Raw genomic sequence first — 25912 nt, 5'->3', positions numbered from 1 at the left:
ACCGACCGAGATCCCCCGGCGCCCCTTCCGACCATCAGCAGGGGAGAATTGGTCAAGGCCCAAAGGGAGGATCAAGCAGTGGGTGAGATCCTTAAGCTAAAGCAGACAAATGCAGTAATGACCAGTGACATAAGGTGAACAGTTGGTAGAGCGGCGAGAAGACTTCTCCATGAGTGGAGTAAATTGCATATTGATACTGGGCTATTGTACACAGGCAGGTGAAAGACAACAACTTGTTCTACCAGGCAGATACAAACCCACAGTATTAAAGCACCTCCATGATGATATGGGGCATATTGGCACTGATAAAGTACTGTCTCTGGCTAGGGAGAGGTTTTATTGGCCATATATGAAGCAAGAAATTGAAGAGTATGTCACCAGGAGATGTCCCTGCATAAAACATAAAAAACCCACCGAGCATGTCCGTGCCCCGATGGGTACTATCACCTCAAACTCACCCTTGGACCTGATATGTATAGATTATCTTCACCTCGAGCCCAGCCGGAGTGGATATGAATACATTTTGGTCATCGTGGATCATTTCACAAGATTCGCTCAGGCATATCCAACCAAAAACAAATCTGGCAGGACAGCAGCTGAATGCATCTTTGGTGAATTCATTCAGCGCTTTGGTTACCCTGGCAGATTACATCACGACCAAGGTCGTGAGTTTGAGAACGACCTTTTCAGGACGTTGCGGGAAAAATCTGGCGTTGGGCACTCGAGAACCACACCATATCATCCCCAAGGCAATCCTGCCGAGAGGTTCAACAGGACCCTCTTGCAGATGCTTAGGACACTCTGTGAAAAAGAGAAGGAACGCTGGAAAGACCATCTCCAAGAAACTGTGCATGCCTATAATTGTACGCATCATGAGTCAACAGGGTACTCCCCCTACTTTCTGCTTTATGGGCACCCCCCCTCGCCTTCCTATAGACTTATTGTTTGGTCTGATTGGTGAGAAAACCAAAGTGTCACACAGCCACTATGCAGAAAAATGGGCAGAAAGAATGACAGAGGCGTACAAAATAGCAAGTGAAAACAGTAAACGATCAAGCGCACGGGGAAAATCCTATTATGACCAGAAACTCCGAGGTGTAGTGTTACATCCTGGGGATAGGGTCCTTGTGAGGAATTTCAGTGAACGGGGTGGTCCAGGGAAACTCAGGTCTTATTGGGAGAGGAGCATCTATGTAGTCAAGGAGCAGGTAGCAGACAACCCTGTGTATGTAGTTTATCGTGAGACAGGGGACAGACAAAAGACAAGAGTCCTCCACCGTAACTTGCTACTGCTTGTCAATGACCTGCCAGTTGAAGCTCCACCCCCAAAACCTGAACTCGCACCAAAGAGACAATCTAAACAAACCAGCAATCGTGACAGAAACAAAAGACACCAAAGTGAAACAAGTGATTCTGATTCTGAAGGGAGCACTGTAGGATATTGGTTGAGGGTCCCTACAACAGGAGGAGAGCCCATGCGTGCAAGTCCATGCTGTGAGGCATCAACCTCAGGACAAATGAATCTGGCCCCTAAACAAGTGAGCAGCCAGATCGGAGCACCAATAAGAGGAGAAGGGTGTGAAGAACAGGACCAAACATTTGCTCAGCTGGTAACTCGGTTGTCATCTGACTTAAATCTACCTGAAACCAGCAGTGAGGATGACAAAAGCCTAGATCCTAGGGAAGAAAGGGTTTCATGCACTCATGAAGCAGACACATCAAGCGAGGTTAGAAGGTCACTCAGAGACAGGAAGCCAAGACAGATGTTCACATATCCAAGATTAGGTGAGCCATCATTTCAGCCACAGCACACAGTAGCTACACTCGCCTCACCCTCCATATGTGCATGTATGGCTGCTCATTACATTCCACCACAAGCAAGCTTTGTGCCGTACATCCCATACACACACGCCTTACACATACACCACACCCCTGTTGTATTAAGTGTTCTTTCATGTATAGAAGCCTCTGTAAGAAGTTGGAGTTGCAAATGTCAGGAGCCATTTTATCTTGTCTGGGAGCGTGTGACACACAGAAATGTGTGATCACATTTTTGGATTGTTTCTTCGAAAATTGTGAAAGGGAGTGAGGTTTTGTGAGAAATTTGGCTTTAGTGTAGTTCCACATTTTGCCAGCAGGGGGACAGCCTCCTGGTGAGACAGCTCAGTGTGTTCAAAAGCCCCCGTCTTCAGAACGGCAGAAGCGAGGGAAGGAGACACACTTTCTCTGCTTGTCTCATTATTTTCCTGTTATTTACCGGTTAGTATGTGTCACTAAGCACACCTTTTGTAGTTAAATTAAAGCAGCATCCTAACGTGCTATACCAGGAAGTGTATTTTGTTTGCTTAAGAGTCCGTGAAATACTTTTGGTTGTGATGCTAATTAGTGTTAGCTTAGCTCATGTGAGTAGTGGAAGACACTAAAAGTCCACCATAGATGGTTCTTAAACTCCCTTTATCTATTGGTTAACTGTAAAAGGCTCCTGTACATCCCTTACAACAGTCCGAAGTTGTGAGAAGCTGTTATTCACATGTTGTGTGTTTATACCGGTTAAAAAAGTAGAATGCTAACTCCGCTAGCTAAGCCGTTTTTCCATTGGTTTCCTCTTTAAGCTAACATAATGCTAAGCGAGGATTAGCATCCTCTTTGCCAGGTTAACTGGAAGTCTATAAAGGGCTTACATGCAGCAAATAAGAGCATTTAAGTTTGTCTAGAAATGCATATATTTTATTGAGCCTGTGTCATGGAAAAAGAAGACAGGACTGTTTTATTTATAGTTTTGGACAGCATTGGTATGCATTTTTATTTGTTTTCAAATTAATTTGCATATGTTTTGGCAAGTGGATAATTTTGTATTTTTTTTTAAGGCAAACGTTACAAACAGTGAACACGTAGCTGGAATACAGTTTATTGTATAAAGAAAATACATTTGATTGTATAAAGAAAATAAAGAACGGCAGAAGCGAGGGAAGGAGACACACTTTCTCTACTTGTCTCATTATTTTCCTGTTATTTACAGGACAATCTGGCAACAGTCCTCTAGAACGGGGCCTGTTACACGTCTTGCCCATTGGATGTCTTGTTATTATTAAGGACCCCCTTGAAAATTAGATAAATCTCAAGGGGTTTATCCTTTCAAGCTAAATAAATAAATAAAATAGGTATGTTTACTTAATTTTATCCTTTCAAGTTAAATAAATAAATAAAATAGGTATGTTTATTTAATTTAACTTAATTCCTAAATAACTAAATTCAGACATGAATATCTTAGTTTTTTAAAGCAATGTCTAAGCTTTTGCAGAACTGGGTCTGTATGGGGTTCTAGCTTTATCATCAGGTCAGTTAAGGTTAGGGAAGCCATGAATATGTATTTTATGCTTTTTTTTGCAAAGAGTGCAGCCACCCTTCAAGAGAGACAAGTGCACTTTAGGCTAGTGTAGACCTGGGTAAAGGGATGACTCCAGCAAATTTTATACAATCCACTAAGTTCCATTCTCTTTATTTTAATTGTTGGTTGGGTTCTTAAAACATATGCTTGAAAATGTTGAACTGTGTGTGTACAATGTACAACACTGACAAGACTTTCATCGCTGTGAACCTGCTGGAGCCTGAGATCGATGAGCATGTCAGAGCCCTGGGGACAATTTGGCCCTGCATTTCTCAACATTTGTGACAAAAATAAATAAAGGATACTGCACAACTGACACTTTTAACCTGACAATACACAAAGTGTGTACTATAAAAAAGGCAAAAAAAGAAAAATGGAGTAAACAATTACATGTACTTAACAAAAAAAAAAGCAAACAAAAGGGCTAAACAAAGTCAAATGAATATCCCAAAATGGATCCCCCCTTCCAAAAGACTACAGTAAAAATGTGCATAACACTGAACTAAAACAGAAGAAAAATGTACAAAAAAGGACTAAAAGAAATGTGCAGACAAAAAAGGGACTAAACAATCAAACAAAAATATGTGCATACAAAAGGGATAAAGTAAAATGAGTATCCCCCCCCCCCCCCCCCCCCCAAAAAAAGAAAAATGTGCATAACAAAAGTGGACCAAAACAAAATAAGGCATATGAAAAACATGGCAGTGGTGGGGGAGAATCTGAGGACTCTTGAAGCAACCTGGAAACTGCAGGGCACTAAGTACCTGTTTGGATTACTCAGGCACCCATGCAAAAGCTTGGTAGTTTTTCCTGCTCCTGTAACATGACCCGCCTTAAAAACTCTGAGCAGAAGTCAAAGTTAGCCTGAAACTGGAAACAAATATCAATTTAGTGAGAAAAGTCCTAGAAGGAAACCTTGAGTTTTAAACTCTCTGGCCAGACTGATTGAGCCGCCTTCCAAGCTGGCAGGCTTCAGCTGAGGGTCCGAGATGCCCACAGACTCACCACAGCATCATCGGGTTCTACATGTTAACAACAGCCCCATGTTTAAAAAAAGTCCAGCCAGGCACAAAATAAATTATCATTACAGGGTAGCAGATCTGGTCAAGAGCCAGTGCCACAGAGAAGGTACGACTAGGTGTTAATATGACAATGAACAAAGTGGTCAGGAGGGGCCCGAGCAGCAGAGGAACAGGAGAGGGAGAGAGAGAGAGTGTGAAGTGACAGTCAGCACATCTGCTCTCATCAATAATGCAGGAAGCCTTTAAACGGCAGTTTGTTGCATATTGAGCGATGCTGACTGAAATCAAATCTGACACCCAAGATCCCGTCAGGGGAGGGGGGAGGAGGAGAGGGGCTCATAAGAATCCCTTGGTGGTGGTGGTGGGAGATTAAAATGAACATTTCACTGAGGCATTTCTTCTCCACACAGCATGTGATGTGCTGTGCACGAGGTGAAGAGAGAAAAATCACTGGTAAAGTCTACAAAGAATTATTTAATGATTTATCAGATGCTCTGTACTGAGTGACATGTCAAGGCTGAGTGAGGTGATAATTTTTTAATAACCATACCCATTGTTTGGCATGGTAAATCTTTTTTTAAAGTTCTGGTACATGATTCCTTTGTTGTCTTATTTCATTTTACTGAAGCTTTTCTTTTCAACCGCATTATGTTTAGTTTTATTTCTTTGAACATCATTCTGCGTAAGATTAATAAACATAATTTTAGGGCACGCACTCAAAAAAGACTGAATCATTACTGCATACGAGACAGATCTCATCTGTCCTCAGTACGTGCAAAGTCGCCATATTGGCTCTGGGGCCCATTGGTGGATTACGTAGCATGATGTGGATGAATCTCCCTGGACTGAACACTGGTCCATCACAGGTTACTTCTCCAAACATGGCTTGTTCTCATTTGCAGCTAGATGGACCGAGGCCATGTAAATCCAAATGTTACTACATTGGACTTAGGCCATGGGTTAAAGTAATAAATTCTCATCTGACTGAAATTTTTTCCTGGCAAAAATCAATGCCAGCAATTCCCTAAAATGTGGCGCAGTGGGGGCACACACTTTTTTCCTCAATAAATACAATAAACACATTATACAGCATACAAATCTATTCTAAATAGCCTCTAAGGAGAGACAGACAAAGCATAGAAAGAATACAAAACTTGAACATAAAGGTACGTAAAAGGGTGGTGAGGTTGGGGTGCAGTCTTGATTCTGGGGGTGCTCCCCCAGAATTTTTTTTAAATGAGCAAGTCAAATTTTGTATATTCTGGTGAATTTTAATGAGTATGAAGCCCACTGAAACAAAAGTCACTTCAATCTGTGAAGTAAAAACACAGTATTGATTATGGGGGGTCTGGGGGTGCTCCCCCAAAATTTTTTTAAAGTCAAATTTTGTATATTCTAGTGAATTTTAATGGGTATTAAGTCCTCCGAAACAGAAAACTCACTTCAAACTGTCAAGTAAAAATTCTTTGTCTTCTGTAGTATTTTGATCAGTTCTAATCTGGTGAATGCACCAAATAGGTGCTGTGTCGCTGACTGTGCAGTCAATAAAATACAAAATTAGAGCCTAAAGCAACTGATGTTGTTCTGCTGTGCACAAAGTAACACTGTCACCAGTTTTGAAAACGCATGCGCACTGAGAAACTCAAAACCGGCTTATTCACATTTAATCTGTAAAATGCTCTCAATCGTAAAACAAACTTGGGCTGCAACTAACGATTATTTTAGTAATCGATTAATCTTTTTTTGTTGTTTTTTTACTTACATGTGAGTTTTGCCATTATTTCTTTGAGTTATTATTAAAGGCCTTTATCACGCAACATCGTTTGAGCTTGTAATAAACTTGTTATATTCTTGTCAAAAACATACCTTGAATGTTTTGTTTTATTTTGCACATACATACATCACACACACACCAGAGATTTCCATCAGGTTTTACCCGATTATGAGCATTTTTAGATGCCTACAGCAACTATCTCAACAACATATTACAGCAAGAGTCCACAAAAGTATTTTAAAGGCCTGACTAAAGTGTAATATGTGATCTTTAATAAGATATTTTCATGAAAAAAGACAAATGTGCAGTTTACTGCATTTTATTTTTTTCTTGTGTAAAAACACAGATTTGGTATGACAAACAAATTGTCATTAAACAAACAGTTGCATATAATTCTCGTTTTACATTGCTTAGTCCACATTTCATTTTACCTTTTATTAGTTGTGCATATACTCTGAATAATTTACCGTTAAATTTCATTATCTTTTATTTGGCTAAAAATTACTCACACCACAGAAAGCACCTTTTTGGAGTTGCACTCAAATCTTGTAACGCAAATTACAATGACAATAAAGGCAATTCTGATTATTATTAATATATATAAATAAAAATAAATAAATTACAATTCGTAATACATTTGACTTTTACAAACACTAAGCTATTAATTATTTATTATACAGAAAACATGCAAACTGCTGAGATGCGAACAGCTTAATGCTAACTTTAATATTGAAAACGCCATAGACATGCTAAAGCGTTAGCATCGGCCCCGTTTTTAAGTTATAAAATACATCTATCAACTGTTTTAGAAGACCATAACAGGTCGGTTTAATATAAAAAAAAAGGTAAATATTACTCACAGACATATGCTCTTTAGGGTTTTCGCGGGGGAAAATTAAGATAAAGCGACAAGCCATCGAAGCTGAGTCAGATCATTGCTTCAAAGCAAAGCCACACCCCGCTCTACTTGGGGAGTGTCTGCCAATGTTCCCACAAAGACAGGGAGAAGAAAGACCATGGCTCATGGCAAGCAGTAAACAGAGCAGAGAGGAAGGAAACAGTCCCTTCCTCCGCAGTCCACGCTGACATTGCTGCTGCTTTGATTTGCGCAGAACGGGATGTTGCTTTGACAGTGAGAGGATCATATTTCAGCCCCAAAACACGCATGACACCACGTGCGCACGCGTATGTGGGGTTAAATTTTCCAAATGACGGAAATCCGTTGTGGTGACCGAGAACTTTAACCCATTATTTAGGCCTTTTTCCACAAATTACCCTTGATCTCATACATGGGACCTCTGGCAACGTTGACAAGTCAAATTTGATTAAACAGATCGTGCCATCAAATACCTAAATTATTTTTGCAACACATTTGTGTTTGAGAGGAACTTTCACCAGAACACACCATTATTGTATCCAACTATCCTGAAGTCACAGCAAAAGACCAAAGCAAAAGTAAATACCATCACACAACTTGAATCTATTCATCCTTTTTATTACTAAACTGAAAAAGATTTCTTGGGACAAAGCAAGCATCCAGACATCTATAGACCTGTTCCACTAGTACAGTAATCCAACAAGAAGTAAAACAACCAGGTTTCCAATAATCATAGTTCACTGCCCCAGAAAAACAAAGCAAGCAGTTCATTTTCCTGTGATCAAAGGATTTCTGAGCACAACGATGACTGAATCTCCTCTGAGGAACATCTTAGAAATGTATCGATCCTTATTCACTGGCTTAGACTTCTTCTTTCCCTTCCCACTCTTGGGAACTTCGGTCCACATCTCCTTGACATTCTCCAACACCATGTTACAATGCCTGAAACGACAGTGAAGCACCACCAGATGTCACTCGGGGAAAAACGACAGGTCATTTTTTAAAATTAATTTATCAATGTGGAGAGCATAGTGTTTGTCAACTTCAGGTAGCAAACAAGAACTAACAGCCACGTCACATTGATACCAGTTACACTGTGAAATAACACAATGATATGAACAAGAGCCTCAGTCTTTAAAAAAAAAAAAAAAAAAAAAAAATCCATATTGGAACTTATTTATCCCCACTGTGATGACAAACAGGCAGTTTGACACATAAAACCAAAACTGAAATGTATAATCCTGTTCAGAATCACTAGCATCCCTGAATTATAAAGTACAGAATTTAAAATATGGTAAGAAATAAATACAAATGAACCAATTTTGTATAACCATAATATTTAATAAAATGATCAAAATTACCAAATAGCACCAGAAACACCAAATATTTACAGTAAATTAAAAATAAAATAAATTCTGCTTACATTGTACCACCGGGGGCACAGCTCCATGGTGGAGTAACACACAAGGATTTTAATGTGGGAAAACAAACTCTCCCAAGTGCCTTTTGGCAACCCTGAGCTGAAATCTGACATCTTTTAAAGTAAATCCTTCTCTGTGCCACCCCACCATGAAGCTGGTTGTACAACTATTGATTGCATGATGCAGTTTCTGTTATCACAGCTACAAAAAGAAAAGTGGCTGTAAAAGTGATGATTTACTGTAAACTCAACAGGCATCAAATGTGTTGTATGTGTACACATCGTTTTATTTCACAATGTGAAATTATTTTCCATATTTTATCAAATATTCTGATTACACAAAACGAGTTAATTTGCTTTTATTAATGTAGTTTTAAAAATGTACCAAATTCAAGGGTATAAATAATTCTGATCAGAATTCTATTACCAAAAAATAAAAGGAAAAATGAATTAAGGCTTAAGTCTCTGGATGGGGGAACCCCTGATAATTTTCATGATTTTCTTTTATAAATCAATGGTTGTCGGGATCAGAAATTTCAGTTGAATGAATCATATAGCAGACGAACACACTGATATTTGAAAAGTGAAATGAAGTTTCTAGTATTTACAGAAAGTGTGCAATAATTATCTATCCATCCATCCATCTTCTTCCACTTCATCCGAGGTCGGGTCGTGGGGGCAGGAACTCAAACAAAGCCGCCCAGACCTCCCGATCCACACACACCTCCCCCAGTGGAGCCCAGAGGTGTTCCCAAGCCAGCTGCGAGACATAGTCCCTCCAGCGTGTCCTGGGTCTTCCCCGGGGCCTCCTCCCGATGGTACGTGCCCGGAACACCTCTCCAGCGAGGCATCCAGGGGGCATCCGACAAAGATGCCCGTGCCACCTCAGCTGGCTCCTTTCGACGTGGAGGAGCAGCAGCTTGACCCCGAGCTCCTGACCCTATCTCTAAGGGAGCGCCCAGCCACCCTGCAGAGGAAACCCACGTCGGCCGCTTGTACTCGTGATCTTGTTCTTTCGGTCATGAGCCAAATCTCATGACCATAGGTGAGGGTCGGAACATAGATCAATTGGTAAATCGAGAGCTTTGCCCCCCCTCAGCTCTCTCTTCACCACGACGGTCCAATACAGCGACCGCATCACTGCAGATTCTGCACCGATCCGTCTGTCGATCTCACACTCCATCCGCCCCTCTCTCCTGAACAAGACCTTGATAGTCCTCCACTTGAGGCAAGGACACTCCAAACGACCTGAAGATAGCAAAGCACCTTTGTCCGGTCGAGAACCATGGCCTCGGATTTGGAGGTGCTGATTTTCATCCCGGACGCTTCACTCTCAGCTGCAAATCGCTCCAGTGCACGCTGAAGGTCCTGATTTGACAAAGCCAACAGAACCACATTGTCCGCAAACAGCAGATACAAGATTCTGTGGTTCCCAAACCGGCCCTCTCTCCACCCTGACTGCGCCTAGAAATTCTGTCCATCAAGGTAATTAACAGAACCGGTGATAAAGGGCAGCCCTGGCGGAGGCCAACGTGCCCTGGAAACAGGCTTGACTTACTACTGGCAATGTGAACCAAGCTCCTGCTGTAGTCATACAGGGACCGGATAGCCCTTAAAGGACCCCGGACTCCCGGAGCACCCCCCACAGGGCGCCTCAAGAGACACGGTCGAACGCCTTCTCCAGATCCACAAAACACATGTGGACTGATTGGGCGAACTCCCATGAACCCTCAAGCACCCGATGGAGGGTGTAGAGCTGGTCCAGTGTGCTGAGACCAGGACGAAAACCACACTGCTCTTCCTGAATCCGAGGTTCGACTATCGGTCGAATTCTCCTCTCCAGTACTCTGGAATAGACCTTACCGGGGAGGCTAAAAAGTGTGACCCCCTGTAGTTGCAACACACCCTCCGGTCCCCCTTCTTAAACAGAGGGACCACCACCATCGGGGACAGTGCCTCTGCCAATCCAGAGGCACTGTCCCCGACCGCCACGTGATGTTGCAGAGGCGTGTCACCCAAGACAGTCCCACAACATCCAGAGACTTAAGGTACCCCGGACAGATTTCATCCACCCCAGGAGCCTTGCCACCGAGGAGCTTTCTGACCACCTTGGTGACTTCGGCCTGGGTAATGGATGAGTCCGCCTCTGAGTCCCCAGTTTCTGCTTCCTCTTCGGAAGACGTGACGATGGGATCCTCCAAGAACTCCTTCCACCGCCCGACAACATCTCCAGTCAGGGTCAACAGCTCCCCACCCGCACTGTAGACAGTGTTGGTGGAGAGCTGCTTCCGCCTCCGGAGGCGTCGGATGGTTTGCCAGAATTTCTATGAGGCCGACCGATAGTCCTCCTCCATGGCCTCCCCGAACTCCTCCCAGACCTGAGTTTTTGCCTCTGCGACTGCACAGGCTGCAGCACACTTGGCCTGCTAGTACCTGTCAGCTGCCTCCGTAGTCCCACCTGCCAACAAAGACAAGTAGGACTCCTTCTTCAGCTTCAGAAGGAGTGCAATTATTTAAACAAAAATTAGGTAGGTGCACACATTTGGGCACATTGTCATTTTATTGATGTGAATATATTTAGCACTAATTATTGGAACACAAAATTGGTTTGTAAGCTCATTGACCCTTGACCTCCTTACACAGGTGAATCCAATCATGAGAAAGGGTATTTAAGGGGGCATTTGCAAATGTTTCCCCCTCTTTGCATCTCTTCTAATGAGTGGCAACACAGGAGCCTCTAAACACCTCTCAAATGACCTGAAAACAAAGATTGTTCAACATCATGGTTTAGGGGAAGGATACAAAAAGCTACCTCAGAGATTTCAGCATCAGTTTCCACTGTAAGGAACATAGTGAGGAAACGGAAGACTGCAGGCACAGTACTAGTTAAGGCCTGAAGTGGCAGGCCAAGAAAAATCTCAGATAAACTGAAGCGAAGGATGGTGACAACAGTCATAGTCAACCCACAGACCTGCAACATGATCTTGCTGCAGATAGTGTCTCTGTGCATCATTCAGCTATACAGTGTACTTTGCACAATGAGATGCTGTAATGCAGAGGAAGACTTTTCTGCGTACATCCATAAAACAGAGTCCCTTGAGGTATGCTAAAGCACATTTGGACAAGCCAGCTTCATTTTGGAATAAGGTGCTGTGGACTGATAAAACTAAATGAGTTATTTGGACATAACAAGGGGTGGTATGTATGGCTGAAAAAGAACACAGTATTCCAAGAAAAACACTTGCTACCTATAGTAAAATCTGGAGGTGGTTCCATCATGCAGAAACTTGTTAAAATTGAGGGCCACATGCATTCCAGTCAATATCAGCAGATTCTTGAGAACAATGTTCATGAATCAGTGACAAAGTTGAAGTTGCGTCGGGCTGGATCTTTCAACAAGACAACGATCCTAAACAATGCTCAAAATCTACTGAGGCATTCATGCAGAGGAACAAGTACAATGTTCTGGAATGACCATCTCAGTCCCCAGACCTGAATATTATTGAAAATCTGGAGGGGGGGTTTTAAGCAGGCTGTCCATGCTCCAAAACCAACAAACCTGAGATGTTGTGTTTAGAAGATTGGTCCAAAATACCTTCAACCAGAATCCAGACTCTCATTGGAAGCTATAGGAAGTATTTAGAAGCTGTTATTTCTGCAAAAGGAGGCTCTACTAAATATTGATGTATTTTTTTTCTGGTGGGGTGCCCAAATTTATGCACCTGCCTAATTTTGTTTAAAGAATTATTGCACTTTCTTGAATTACCATGATGTTCAATATACATTTTTATAATGCACTCAAACCTGTCAAAAGCCTTGACTCTCCCGAGCAGCTTCTTGTTGTTGCGGCAGTTTATGAGGACCTGTGTGTTGTTCTTCACTGACTGAGTGAGCACAGACAGGGGCCCAGTGTTGAACTCCTCCTCCTCACGTTTCTGGAGCTCTTCAGGGGTCATCTCTGACTTGGGCTTTGTTAACAAACTCCTGAAACGTTTCACACCAGTAAAATGTTAATATCAGAATGTGGGCTGTCACAAGAAACTACGCCATCATTTCACCACTCCTTTGTTCAGTGTTTATCTTAAAGGAGACCTGCATTGAAAAAAATGCAGTCAGATTTTTTTGAACAAAAAATGACTTACATTTACACATAAGATCCTTCTGAATGTAGTAAAGTAAATCTGCAAGCCCAGATCGGTCATTCAACGGAGAAATCTTCATTTGAAAACGACAAATTTACAGCTAACATTTAGCCCTCCGCAAATTGTCCCTCTCATCATGGACGCTGCCGAGACGTCACGGACAAGACCCTCTCCCAGCATGCATTGTGCCAATTGTAATTAGTGGATTTATGTCACTTTGCATCGCTTACCTTTTTGTCTTATACAAAAGGATAGATGTTTTTTTAAAACTTCATATTGTCGTGCGGTACGTTTGGTGAGTATACATTTATTTTTATTTTTGCCTGAAAATTATTTTGGGGGACTTTTTCATACGCCTGTTTGATTGAGTGGTGTTGCAATGAAAATCTGTCTTTCGCCTCCGGTACCATCGCGGGATATGGAGGCGAGACCCGCAAAGAATCCCAGTCATTAAAAATATATAAACCTCTCTCAGTGTCCATGGAGCTCTGGGGCTCCGATTGCCGAGACGTGCGGTGCTGTGGATTTTGCCGCAAGAAGTCTGTCCTTGCAGCAACAGGTGTACCGGCCGCTTTGCATTAAAACAGTGAGCGTAATCGCAGGACTTGTGCCAAGTGTGCTGCAGCTCCATTCAGTAGACAGAGAGGTGATGCCGGTGTTGTGCGCTGACTCTGGCACAACACCGGCTGCAAAGCAGACACGGGCGGTGTAAGTGGCCCGCGTCGGCGGTTAACGAGCTCGTTAACGAGCCCGCAGACTTAATAATCGCAGCGGAGGCAGAGAGCGGGAGAGGAAGAATGGCGCCCGCTGTCGATGTCGTTGCTGATCTGAGCACACAGATCTGTATCTCACATTCATTGCAGCTTACTTTTGGATGGGCGGGAGCGCATCGTCTTGTCCCTGACGTCATGGAAATGATATGGCTGTACAAACTGTTTTCACAGAGGGCTAAATTTTAGCTACAAATTTGTCATTTTTAAACGAAGATTTCTCTGCTGAATTACAAATTTGGGCTTACAGATTTACTTTACTGCATTCACAAGGGTCTTATAAATACATAGCTATTTCTTTCTGAAATCTGACCACATTTATTTCAATGCAGGTCTACTTTAAAGATGCCGTCTGAAAGCAGAGGTGGTGGAAAAGCGGTTAGTGTGCTTGTTTCCAGAGTGAAAGATTTCTAGTTCAAGACCACCCCCACCCACTCTTCTTATAATATGGAGTAGCGGCAAGATGGGCATCAGGTGTAAAACTTGCGTCAAATCAACATGCAGAAAAAAGGGAGAAACCAAAGGAACTTATTATCGTAAAGTTGTCATCCTATGTATATAAACTTGGGTAACAGTACATATTATAACAGCACTTAGGTTTATTTGCCTTACTCAGTGATGAAAGTGAGCTATGGGAAAAAAAAAACCAAAAAAAAAAAAAAACTGAAATTGTTGGCAAGGGCCAAAGGCTGGCAGGGGTCTCTCAGATCTTTTTACACAACTTGTATTGTGCTACCAGCCTTTAATAAAAAAAAAAAAAAAAAAAAAAAAAAAAAAAAAAAAAAAAAAACATACATTGCAGTTCAGAAAAGTACACAGTAAATGACAATTCAAAGAACTCACTTATAATAATTCTCAGTATCAATTCAAATAGATCAATTAGAGTATTTCTGATGTATTAAAGCATCAATTTGTTCAACCTTCACTCGCTTCTCAGTTTTCGTAGTTTTGCCAGAAACTTCGGAGCCATTGATCTTTTTCAAATTCTTGGCCACCTTAAAATCCCTGTGTTTTTACTTCAAAATGATTGTGATTACTGTACATTTTTAAGTTAAAAACAAAAAACAAAAAAACTTTTCTTACATTAGAAAACTTGTAATTAAAATAGTTTTAATAACAATAAAAAAGATTCTTTAGAAATATTTTATGTTCACGTGTAAATTAAAACAATTTATCTGTTGTTGAGAATTTCTTTATTAACATAATGGGCATTCATTTTTAGACAAAAACAGCATGAAATATGTACATTAAATAAAAAGAGATATGAAACTGCACTGTGCTATTCTCTTTGATTATTTGATAGTTAACCCCCCCCAAAAAAGTTATTTAATGTTGAGACTTCTTGCAGTTATGGCCAACAATTAAAAAGCTGTGTAGCTTTATGTGGTAAAAATAAAAATAGGTCAAACAATTTACAAATACACGTTCACTTCCTGCAGCTAAAAGGCTAATGTTAGCTGATGAACTTCATCAGAACACCAACATCACGGATTATTTTCAATTACTCATTTACCTCTGACAATTTTTTTGTCCGTTGATCAAACTCATTCATCTTGTGGTTTTGACTCGCATCAGAGTTAAACTCTTGTCTAAATGCTAACAGCTGGAAGCTTCGCCCGTTAGGTTCACTTAATGCATCATTACTGGAAGAAATATGCAGCTTCTAACTTTTAATCTCCACAACAAAGTAAACCGTTAGGAGAATCACTGCGCAGAACAAAGTAAAGTGGCTTGCAAACCAACACGGCGCATTACTGCCACCAACTGTTTGGGCGTGGAACTGAATGAATGGATTCTGATGTGTTACCCAAAATAACCCGGAAACGTTCACCATGTGAGTAAAAACCCAGATTTCCGGTCATTTCCAGAAAACTTTCATCACTGCTTACTAAAGCGTGTAAATTAACCTTTATGCTTAGAATTGCCCAACACTTCCCATATGCAGCTCAGAATTTTCATTGTCATTTACAACCTTTTTACTAGAACCGCAAAACAATCACTTTTATTTAATTGAGATTTGTTTTTGCTGATTATATTTAGTTTGTAACAATCCCAGAAACTGTGAAACTACCATTATAATGTCAGTGGAAAATTAAGCTGTTTTGGTTCAAAGGCTACTCTGAACCCGAATATTAAAAAAATGAAAACAAAACAACCGAGACGCTCTTCCATTTTTAAAGCTGAGAATTTTAACATTTTTACCTGATAAATGATTTACCTGAATGATCCAATCAATACATAAATACATTCATTTTGGACAAACTGAATAACAAGTCACTACAGCACTACTGGGACCTGAGATGTGACAAAGAAGAAAGTTTGTGTGCGTGCGTGCGGGTGTCAGAAAGAATACAAAAGGTGTTTATGTGAGCTTTTTTTTTGGGTTGAGATTCTGTAGCCGCTGCTTTCTGTAGCCGCCAATCAATTCCTGTTGAGGTTTCAAATCCCGCAAGATCTCAGAGAGGTGGCTTTCACTGTGAGATATGTATATTATAAACGGTTTCACAACTACGAAGAACTGCCCTCCGAAGCCATAATCACTTCATTTTTGTTTTTTTGGCAACTCAATAAAATTTGTTTTGGTCACGGCAACACTACTCCAAATTCTGGTAGTATTGTAGATTTATTTCAAAATCTAGTGACTTAATTTACCTGCTTTCATTTACACATTACTGTTTGGCTTCTTTTTTTTTTTTTTTTTTAACTATTCTCCAACTCCAAAACAGTCAAATTTCATCCTTCTTTTCCCAGCTTTAAAAATGAAAACAATACATTTCAGCAAATAAATATTGTACATACAAGACAGCCAACATTTTGAACTGACGTTGTAAAGATATAATTTTGTTTGACAAGTGTAATTTATATCCACAAGGTTTTATATTCAGCTGTTCCTATATAAAGATTTTCCCAGCCTCCTTGTCAGTATTTCAGCTGCTTTTCTTGAGTTTGGCTTTGCGGTTGTGTTAACTGCCGACCAACAGCTTGCCATTAAAATTGGCCATCACTTATCAAAATAACATAACTTCTCAATGCCAGGGATCCTCAAAGTCTGGAGACTAGTCACAGCGCAGCAAACGAGGTAAAAGCTGGCTGAGGCTGAGTCAGGTTTGACAACAGCCGCGGAGGATTGTAGATATCCCTCCGCTCAGGGCTTTGCAGCAGCAGAGGAGGTGAGGAGACCCGCTGCCGCTCGGAGAGAAAGGAGACTAGAGCTGAGTTGCCAGACACCAGAAAAGTCTCAAGTGACGCCAGTAAAAGTAGCTAGATTTGTCACTAGTCGCTTTTGAGAAAATAAGTCAAAAGGGTATGGAATGTTGCCAGATTTAGCGAGAAAGTCGATAAGTTGGCGACACTCGTCACAAAGCAAATCATTACGGAATTGCTCTAAATGACTGAATCGGTGGTAATCACAGTACATGTAAACCCGCACAGCAAACGTATCACTTTATGGCACGTTCATGTAAATAGTGGTCTGCAATGCCATCTTTGCTGGTCGGCAATTAGCACGACCCGGCCTGTGGCTGTTCAGCTAACAACGTCTTTGTTTTATGCTCCGTGGTAATAGCTTGGGGTGAAAATATTTATAAAATATACACAAGCATATTACATTAAAACCGCGAAATGAATATTAGTAACATATCTGAATTATTTCTGTCCACCCATATCGCCATTTTGACAAAGCGTAGTCTCTTAGCATGTAGCTTACCGCCAACATACGAGTAAGAATATTTAATATAGCTGTACTATAGCTACCACAGCATGAATTAAAATAAATAACAGTAAAAGTCGATTCTAAAAGGTTCTAAAACGAGCCCGCTCTGGTGCCCGCCAGTGCTATGCTAGCTAGCCATCTGCCTAAATTGCTATGCATGTTAGCACTGTAACTAAGCGCCTGTATATTATTACTCACGTTTACAGTTCACATATTGTAAAGTACACATCAACCCACAGAAAAAGATCACTGAAGATACTTACATGGCTTCAGGTTCGGGGAAAAGATTATTTCAAATGCTTTTGTCGGAGCGTTCGTTTACGCTACGATTCACCAAGCTCACGTGGATCACAACGATTTCCGGGTCAACACATACGTGCGCGCTTCAAAATAAATAACGACCGGGTCAACAGAAAATCTGAGCGATTTCAAAACTCCATTTACGCTGTATTTAATCGCTTTTCTGTCTCTCAAGCTGCCCCGCTCATCACGCTCTCTATGCTTATGAAGCAAGAACACAAATAGTTAAAATTACTTATGGTAAAACAATCATAAATAAACATTTCGAATGAATACTGATAACACGTAATTCAACTTTTTTTTTAATGTATCCCATACAAGAGCACTGATCACTTCAAGATTCATATATTATTATCCGTTTGTTGCCTTTGTGAAATCATACATTGTTGGGCTGTGAACCCAAAAATATTTAAGGTTTTATTCTTCTGAAAATGTACGTTATTTTCTTTAACTTTATCTGTCATTTTTTTTAACGGGGGAAACTTCCAATTTGCTCCTTTACTGACATACTGATGAAGCCAAAAACAACACATTTATTCAGGGGTGTATAAATGTCTTGCACAGTAATTTGTTTATATACACAGTATATATAAGAACTTTTATTTAAAGTTATATTTGATTTTGTGTCAGTAAATTTGTATAATGTATATTATATATTAACTGCATTTTTACAGAGCCTGCTCTGGTTATGTGTATATAAATTTACATTATATTTTGCATATTTCCCCTCACATTATAGTGGATGATGCTAATTAAGAATTTCCTGACACTACAAAAGCCTATACATTTGTAAATGATTTGCTTGAGATATATATATATATATATATATATATATATATATATATATATATATATATATATATATATATAATATATATATATATATATATATATATATATATATATATATATATATTCGTTCACTGTTGCTTTTCCAGGTCCAGGTTGCAGTGGCAGCAGATTAAGCAGCTCATCCCACACTTCCCTGTTCTGTGCCAAGTCCTGTAACTCTCCCTAGGGGTTCCCCAGGCATTCCCAAACCATCTGGCCACTTTATTAGGTACACCCGTTCAACTGCTTGTTAATACAAATAGCTAATCAGCCAGTCACATGGCAGCAACGCAATACATTTAGGCATCTACATGTGGTGAAGCCGACTTGCTGAAGTTCAAACTGTTCATCAAAGTGGAGAATAAAGGGGATTTAAGTGACTTTGAACATGGCATGGTTGTTGGTGCCAGACCGGCTGGCCTGAATATTTCAAAAAATGCTGATTGACTGGGATTTTCACACACAGCCATCTCCAGGGTTTACAGAGAATGGCCCTAAAATGAGAACATATCCAGTGAGTGGCAGTTGTGTGGACAAAAATGCCTTGTTGATGTCAGAGGAGAATAGGCAGACTGGTTGAATGGGTGACTGCATAATGCTGTCATATCAGTATGGACCAACATCTCAGAGGACTGTTTCCAAGACCTTGTTGAATCTATGCCACAAAGAAGTAAGGCAGTTCTGAAGATAAAAGGGGCCCTGTACTGGAAAGGTGTACCTAATAAAGTGGCCGATGAGTGTAGATAGATAGATGATATAGTACACCAATATCCATTTTATCCATAAAATGCTAAGATTTATCTATAAACCAAACATAGTTGTACCTATAATTCTCACCTGTGCTTTTATTAATGTAATGTATTATACAACCCCAGTTCCAATGAAATTGGGACATTGTGTAAAATGTAAATATAAACAGAATACAATGATTTGCAAATCCTCTTCAACCTGTATTCAATTGAATACACCACAAAGACACGATATTTAATGTTCAAACAGATAAACTTTATTGTTTTGTGCAAATATTTGCTTATTTTGAAATGGATGCCTGCAACACGTTTCAAAAAAGTTGGGATGGGGCAACAAAAGACTGGAAAAGTTGATGAATACTTAAAGAACACCTGTTTGGAACATTCCACAGGTGAACAGGTTAATTGGAAACAGGTGAGTGTCATGACTGGGTATAAAAGGAGCATCCCCAAAAGGCTCGGCCCTTCACAAGCAAAGATGAGGCGAGGATCACCACTTTGTGAACAACCGCGTGAAAAAAATAGTCCAACAGTTTGAGAACAATTTGTCTCAACGTCCAATTGCAAGGAATTTAGGGATTCCATCATCTACAGTCCATAATATAATCAGAAGATTCAGAGAATCTGGAGAACTTTCTACACATAAGCGGCAAGGCTGAAAACCAACAATGAATGCCCGTGACCTTCGATCCCTCAGGCGGCACTGCATTAAAAACCGACATCATTGTGTAAAGGATCTTACCGCGTGGGCTCAGGAACACTTCAGAAAACCATTGTCAGTTAACACAGTTTGTCGCTACATCTACAAGTGCAAGTTAAAACTCTACCACGCAAAGCGAAAGCCATACATCAACAACATCCAGAAACGCCGCCGCCTTCTCTGGGCCTGAGCTCATTTGAAATGGACAGAAGCAAAGTGGAAAGGTGTGCTGTGGTCTGATGAGTCCACATTTCAAATTGTTTTTGGAAATCATGGACATCGTGTCCTCCGGACAAAAGAGGAAAAAGATCATCCATATTGTTACCAGCGCAAAGTTCAAAAGCTAGCATCTGTGATGTTATGGGGGTGTGTTAGTGTCCATGGCATGAGCAACTTACACATCTGTGATGGCACCATCAATGCTGAAAAGTACATCCAGGTTTTGGAGCAACACATGCTGCCATCCAAGCAACGTCTTTTTCAGGGACGTCCCTGCTTATTTCAGCAAGACAATGCCAAGCCACATTCTGCACGTTACAACAGCGTGGCTTCATAGTAAAAGAGTGCAGGTACTAGACTGGCCTGCCTGTAGTCCAGACCTGTCACTCACTGAAAATGTGTGGCGCATTATGAAGCACAAAATACGACTGTTAAACAACTGAAGTCATACATCAAGCAAGAATGGGAAAGAATTCCACCTAAAAAGCTTTAACAATTAGTGTCCTCAGTTCCCAAATGCTTATTGAGTGTTGTTAGAACGAAAGGTGATGGTAAACATACCAATGTCCCAGCTTTTTTGAAACGTGTTACAGGCATCCATTTCAAAATGAGCAAATATTTGTACAAAAACAATAAAATTTATCAGTTTGAACATTAAATATCTTGTCTTTGTAGTGTATTCAATTGAATATACGTAGGTTGAAGAGGATTTGGAAATCATTGTATTCTGTTTTTATTTACATTTCACATAACGTCCCAACTTCATTGGAATTGGGGTTGTATAGTAAAGATGTTGCTATTGGTAGTAGCAGTCGGCACAACACTAGCTGTTTTGAATAAGCACAGGGGGAACAAGGAAGACAAAAACCTAACTGATACCACAGACCCAAACAGATAAGTCTTTGTTTTGTTCTTTAACACAACAAGGTGTGTGTGTGTGTGTGTGTTACATTACCTGCACAGCAGACATTGAGAGATTGGCTTTCTGGCAAGAGACATAAAGACGCCAGCGGGTGCACAACCCACCCACCTTATTTCAAAGGACACAGATCTACCTGTGGAAGTCACTTGTTTCAGATAATAGCAGCCTGTGTGCCGTTGACATCGGTGAGTGTGTGGGATTGATTTTCAGAGATTTAGTATGTCTTTATGGAACACAGGTAAATCAGTCAAAAGACTTCCATCTTTAGGTCAGCAGCAGTGTGTCTGTAAAAAGAGCTCGGTGTGTTGGTCCTGACACTGTGTTACATGGGATAGGAGCAGCTTAATGTCAAAACACACAAACAGTGAGATTATCGTACAACAACTACAAATACTTTCCAGTAACCCGGCAAGGTTACTTAATTTGTTTTACTCATCATATTTTCATATTTTCTGATACTGTAATGCTGATTTAACAGATCTTATTCATCATATTTATAATAATAATGAGAATAATACTGCAAAGGCAATTTAACTGATTTTAATCATCATATTTGGAAAAAAATACTGAAAAGGTGAGATCTTGATATCATTAAAATTTTTAAATAACACTGTAAAGTTAAAATTTACAGTGTTATACTGATTTTACTCATATTATCTTAAAAAAGAAAATAAAACACATGAAAGTTTTGTGAACCCTAGAACATATGAATGAGAAACATAACTAAATTAGTACCTGTTGGATAGAACACAAACTAAGACCATGTTCTTCTCATTTTCAGGAATACTGATTTTGTGGTTTCAGTATTTGAGCTGCAGTCATTTAAATTTGACTATTGCATTAAAACAATTTAGGATTTTAAGAACATACTAATTTGTTGTTTTTGAATACACATTTAACACACTTAAGTTCTGATTTACTTGAATTTAAACTAACACAAATAATGTATTAAGCAAATTATAATGTACTTCTATATTATATCCACAAAGCAAAACAATAAGTCAGTTTGAACTGCATTAAACAGCTGATTAACAGATACATTGAAGTGCAATAGTAGTGTGTATGTACTGTTATGTAGGATTGCTTTTTCATTATGATGTTGTCATATGTATGTATAGATCGAAATGTGACTATATGAACCTGTGCAGGTTGCACTTATTTATGGACAGAAAAAGTTTTATCATTTTAACTGCACCAAGCACACTTTAATGACCTCTGCTAAGGAGGTCAACCATCCCTGGTTCTCAAGACCAGGCACCTAAGTGGCTCTACTCTACTCTTTTCTACTCTTCTATTTTACTCTTCCTTTTAGATATTTAAATATACCTTAGTATACTAGCATAGTTCCACCTTAGAATTGGAATATAATATATAAGATATACCTTACAGAATTTTCATGTTTTCATTATGGTGCGTCAGTTTGTTTATTCATCTGTCAGAAGGACTTACACAGGCTGATTTTCAGGAAGCTTGGTGAAGGGAAGTATTTTTGCACATTCAGCCAATCACCACTGTGCTACCCTACAGTAACTTTTGCTCCGAGTCTGTTTTGGTGAAGCTCCAGCCTGCATTTTGTTACCATATGTGCCTGTACATTGTGTTAATGACAATAAAATAGAACTGAATCATAAGAAATTTCATTAAATATTAGAGTGGAGCCAAATCAAGTAAGTGTGTTTTTTAAACTTTCATTAACATTGTGAGATAGGGATTTTTTTTTAAAGCATTTTCATTATGTTCTCAGAAAATATTACACATATCTTTATGAAAAATTCTGGCATATTCACAGTGATGAATGTGTAGGGTTTGTACAAACATTTCTTTGAGTCCCCTTATAGTTTTATGTGCATTTTAGTTGCAAAATACTAATCAAAACTAGAAAGACATTTCATAGAAACCATATTAATTTCAGCACATGATCAGACAGTGATCAAGTTCATCTGTGTGCAGCTATCTACAGGACATCAGCAGTGAATTGTTGAAAAAGAGAGATAATGACATCTACTATAAACAGAATAAAGTAATTTATAATCAATGAAGAATTTTTTTAAATTGCTGTCACGCCTTCTTTCTTCTGCCTAAGGTATTTGCAAACCTGTTGAGTCATGTCATCCTGCACTATAAGCCTAATTACATGACATTAAAGAAAAAACAAATGATCTTCTTATCTATCGACAGGCTGTTTGCCAGCATTGTTGAAGTTACCTGATCCTGCTTTGCAAAGGTGACAGACTGAGTACTTTTTTTTCCCTTCGTTTTGGTTTGTGAATAAAAGACTTGTGTTTGAAGCAGGCAGTAGTCCAAGTATTTTCCATATTCCACGTGATCATATTTATTTTTTAAATGAATGTAAACCTCTGATGGTGAAGGAGAGCTCAATGTGGCAAAACAGGAGACACACTAATAAGTGCAACAAGACTAAAAATGTTTCATCTGATTTCAAAAACACGATTATTTATTTGCAAATTAAAATGATTATTCGGAGAAAAAATAAAAAATTGGCATCTTGTCTGTGATTTCATAATTCAGTTTATAGAGGGGCATGTTTGTCCTATGTGGCCTCAATTCTCCAGAGTGAAAAATTTAATATCACAACCAAATGAGGACAATCACTTAGTATAGGCTTTAATTAAATAAAATTATTAAAAAAACATAAATAAAATACATTATTCATGCTTTTAATGCGTATGGTCTAATTAAAATAGGAATGCAATATTTTCATTTGCAAAATTAATGTAATGTTAAAAAGTGCCGCAAAAGACTTTAATTAAAATTAAAAAAAAAATTAAATATTCGTGAAATAAAAAATAAAATAAAATCTTTTAGATTTATCTGCCCTGTGCGCCGATCCGCTCTGTTTCAATTAAACCACAACTTCAGTATCTTTTAAATGTGTTTTTAAGGTGTTTGTCATCCCGACAGATAAAATGAGTCACTTGAGGCAATGCGAGTTTATTCATTAATTTTTGCTAAATATTTTATTCTGGGACATTTTACAATAGCACAGTTTCAGATGATATGCGTAAAACGTGCTCATGCGCGCAAACATCCAGGACAGGCCTATACTGACATACAAGTGCATAAAAGTATTAGAAACGATAAAAGCAAAGAAAGCCACAAAGCAGTCTCCAGTCAGAAGATGCAGATACATTCATTACATTTTAACGTTATTAGACATTTGATGCTGATTATAGTATGTTAATCCAAATACAGTACGCAGATAAGCACATTTTTGAAAAGATGTCACATGGTAAGTTGTTCACACGCCGATTTGTTTACATGAACTGACCTTGTTTTTACGCGTCAATCATGCTTTTATGTTAATTTGACACCAGGTTTGTAACTATAGAGCAAAACCAATGCCTTTCCATCGACAAAACAGAAACTACAAGACACTTTTAATTTGCAGAAGTGTTTTTTTTTTAAGAGATTTACTATTTGAACACAGCCTCTTGTTAGAGGAGGATCAGAGGTGGTTTAACTTCTAAGCATTGTAAATCTTATAATTTAAATTATTTTTCCACGTGCCAAGAAGAAGTGGGGCTTGACGTGACTTGAGGACAATTTGGAAAGTCACTACAGCATCCTCCGAGGTCCGAGTGCCCGCTCTTGGATACAAAATGTCCCAGAGACGTCTTGGACCTTGCGCACTCCTCCTGGCACGGGCTGTACGTGGCGGCACACGGTATTTGATGTGCGTAAAAGTAACTGGCTTGTCCAGATATCATCTTGAAAGAGCACGGATCTGACAGCGGTAGCGTGCACGCAGGAATGGACGCGGAGAAAGCGGCGCCGACGTGGTGGCGACGGGATTGCGCGCAGCTAACTCCAAAGTAGGACATCTCCTGGTGTGTCTGCACGAACCGGTCGGCATCAGCGGCACTTGTTGCGCTCAGTCGGGACCGCTGGGAGACAACAGACGTGGAGTGGTTGGAAAAACGGGATGGAGCGCTTATGTAAGATCCCGCGCCGAGCTGGGCGCGCACCGGCGTTTGGAGAGGCAGAAACGGCGGAACCGGCCAGTAAAACGAACCCGCTGCGGCTAAGGTGACGCTGGCCGCGGATCCGGAGGACATAAGGCGAGTTCCTCCTCTTTTCAGTGTAAGTTTGCTCCTGGAGCCGGCAGGGGTTCTGCGCCGGAGTTTCCCTGACGTGTTCCCGATGAAGACGTCCTCGCTGCAGGGGTCCAGCATCCAGTAGTTCCCTTTACCCGGGTCATCGTAGTGGCGCGGTACTTTGACGAAACACTTATTGAGGCTGAGGTTGTGCCGGATGGAGTTTTGCCAGCCCTGTCGGTTCTGTCGGTAGTACGGAAAGTTGTTCATGATAAACTCATAGATGCCGTTGAGCGTGAGCCGTCGGTCCGGGCTTTGGCGGATCGCCATCATGATGAGCGCGTTGTAACTGAAAGGAGGCTTCTCGGGTTTGACACTTCCCTCTCCTCCACCGCTTTTCTTTAATTCTCCCTTGCCCGCTCCTCCTTCCTTCACCGGTATACTTTCTTTTTTCGGGTTGTCGCAGTTTGTGTCACTCTCTTGATGAGATGCGTCCGGCTGCGCCTGCGACGCGGCACCAGACGTGTCGTTCACCATCTCCTCTCGTCTCCACAGCAAGCTGCTGATGCTGAATGAGGACTTGTGGAAAAGTCCGTCTGAAGTTTTGAAATCTGTCATCGTTAAGGTTCGAATCACTTGTAAAATCTTCAAAAGGTGTCCCGCGATCAGAGGACAGCGTGACTGAAGCCACAGAGCGAAGACGCGCTGCTCCAAAGTGCCGAGGAGCCAATTACGCACAACGTGGACACAGTTACGCACGATCACCAGCGCCGGGCGCGTCACCCGGGTAGTTATTCCAAGTACATCTCATTTTAAAAATGTTTGAAATATGACTGGAATTCTATTCCATAAAATAACGGCATTGGATTTTAAAACAAACCCCCAAATCAGCCAAAACAATTCAGCAAATACACGCATCATTCATACCACGAGACACCTTTTAAAGACCGGATAAAGGAGAGCAAAACAAAACGACTTAAACCTGTCACGTGTGTAAATTTGTTAACGCATAACTGCAAAATTTCCATTAA

General features: G+C 40.2%; 2 protein-coding genes across 3 annotated transcripts; both read right to left on the bottom strand.

Annotated features, from left to right (window-relative positions):
* Nucleotides 1–7658: 7658 nt before the first annotated feature.
* snrpd2 (small nuclear ribonucleoprotein D2 polypeptide) lies at nucleotides 7659–17514 on the bottom strand. 2 transcript variants are annotated; one of them, XM_034168051.1, is made up of 3 exons: nucleotides 17369–17514; nucleotides 12286–12465; nucleotides 7659–8003 (listed from the first exon to the last, which is right to left on the bottom strand). In XM_034168051.1, coding segments are annotated over exons 1-3 (357 nt in total). In that variant the 5' UTR covers nucleotides 17371–17514; the 3' UTR covers nucleotides 7659–7828. The 2 variants fall into 2 exon arrangements, with proteins under 2 accessions (XP_034023942.1, XP_034023943.1); XM_034168052.1 differs by lacking the exon at nucleotides 17369–17514 and having other exon boundaries at nucleotides 12286–12487.
* A 6824-nt stretch (nucleotides 17515–24338) lies between these two features.
* Nucleotides 24339–25607, bottom strand: foxg1c (forkhead box G1c). Its single transcript, XM_034168932.1, has one exon. The coding sequence runs from the start codon at nucleotides 25497–25499 to the stop codon at nucleotides 24339–24341; it is 1161 nt and encodes a 386-aa protein (XP_034024823.1). The 5' UTR covers nucleotides 25500–25607.
* Nucleotides 25608–25912: the final 305 nt, after the last annotated feature.

The sequence above is a fragment of the Thalassophryne amazonica genome, chromosome 4, assembly GCF_902500255.1.
Source record: "Thalassophryne amazonica chromosome 4, fThaAma1.1, whole genome shotgun sequence".
Taxonomy (NCBI): domain Eukaryota; kingdom Metazoa; phylum Chordata; class Actinopteri; order Batrachoidiformes; family Batrachoididae; genus Thalassophryne; species Thalassophryne amazonica.
This window is presented reverse-complemented; position numbering and strand designations above follow the sequence as displayed.

Coding starts and splice junctions, on each gene's coding strand:
- foxg1c (XM_034168932.1), bottom strand. CDS start 25,499: ATGACAGATTTCAAAACTTCAGACGGACTTTTCCACAAGTCCTCATTC.
- snrpd2 (XM_034168051.1), bottom strand. Junction 8,004..12,285: donor AGAGTCAAGGCTTTTGACAG/GTTTGAGTGCAT, acceptor CTGTCGTTTCAG/GCATTGTAACATGGTGTTGG.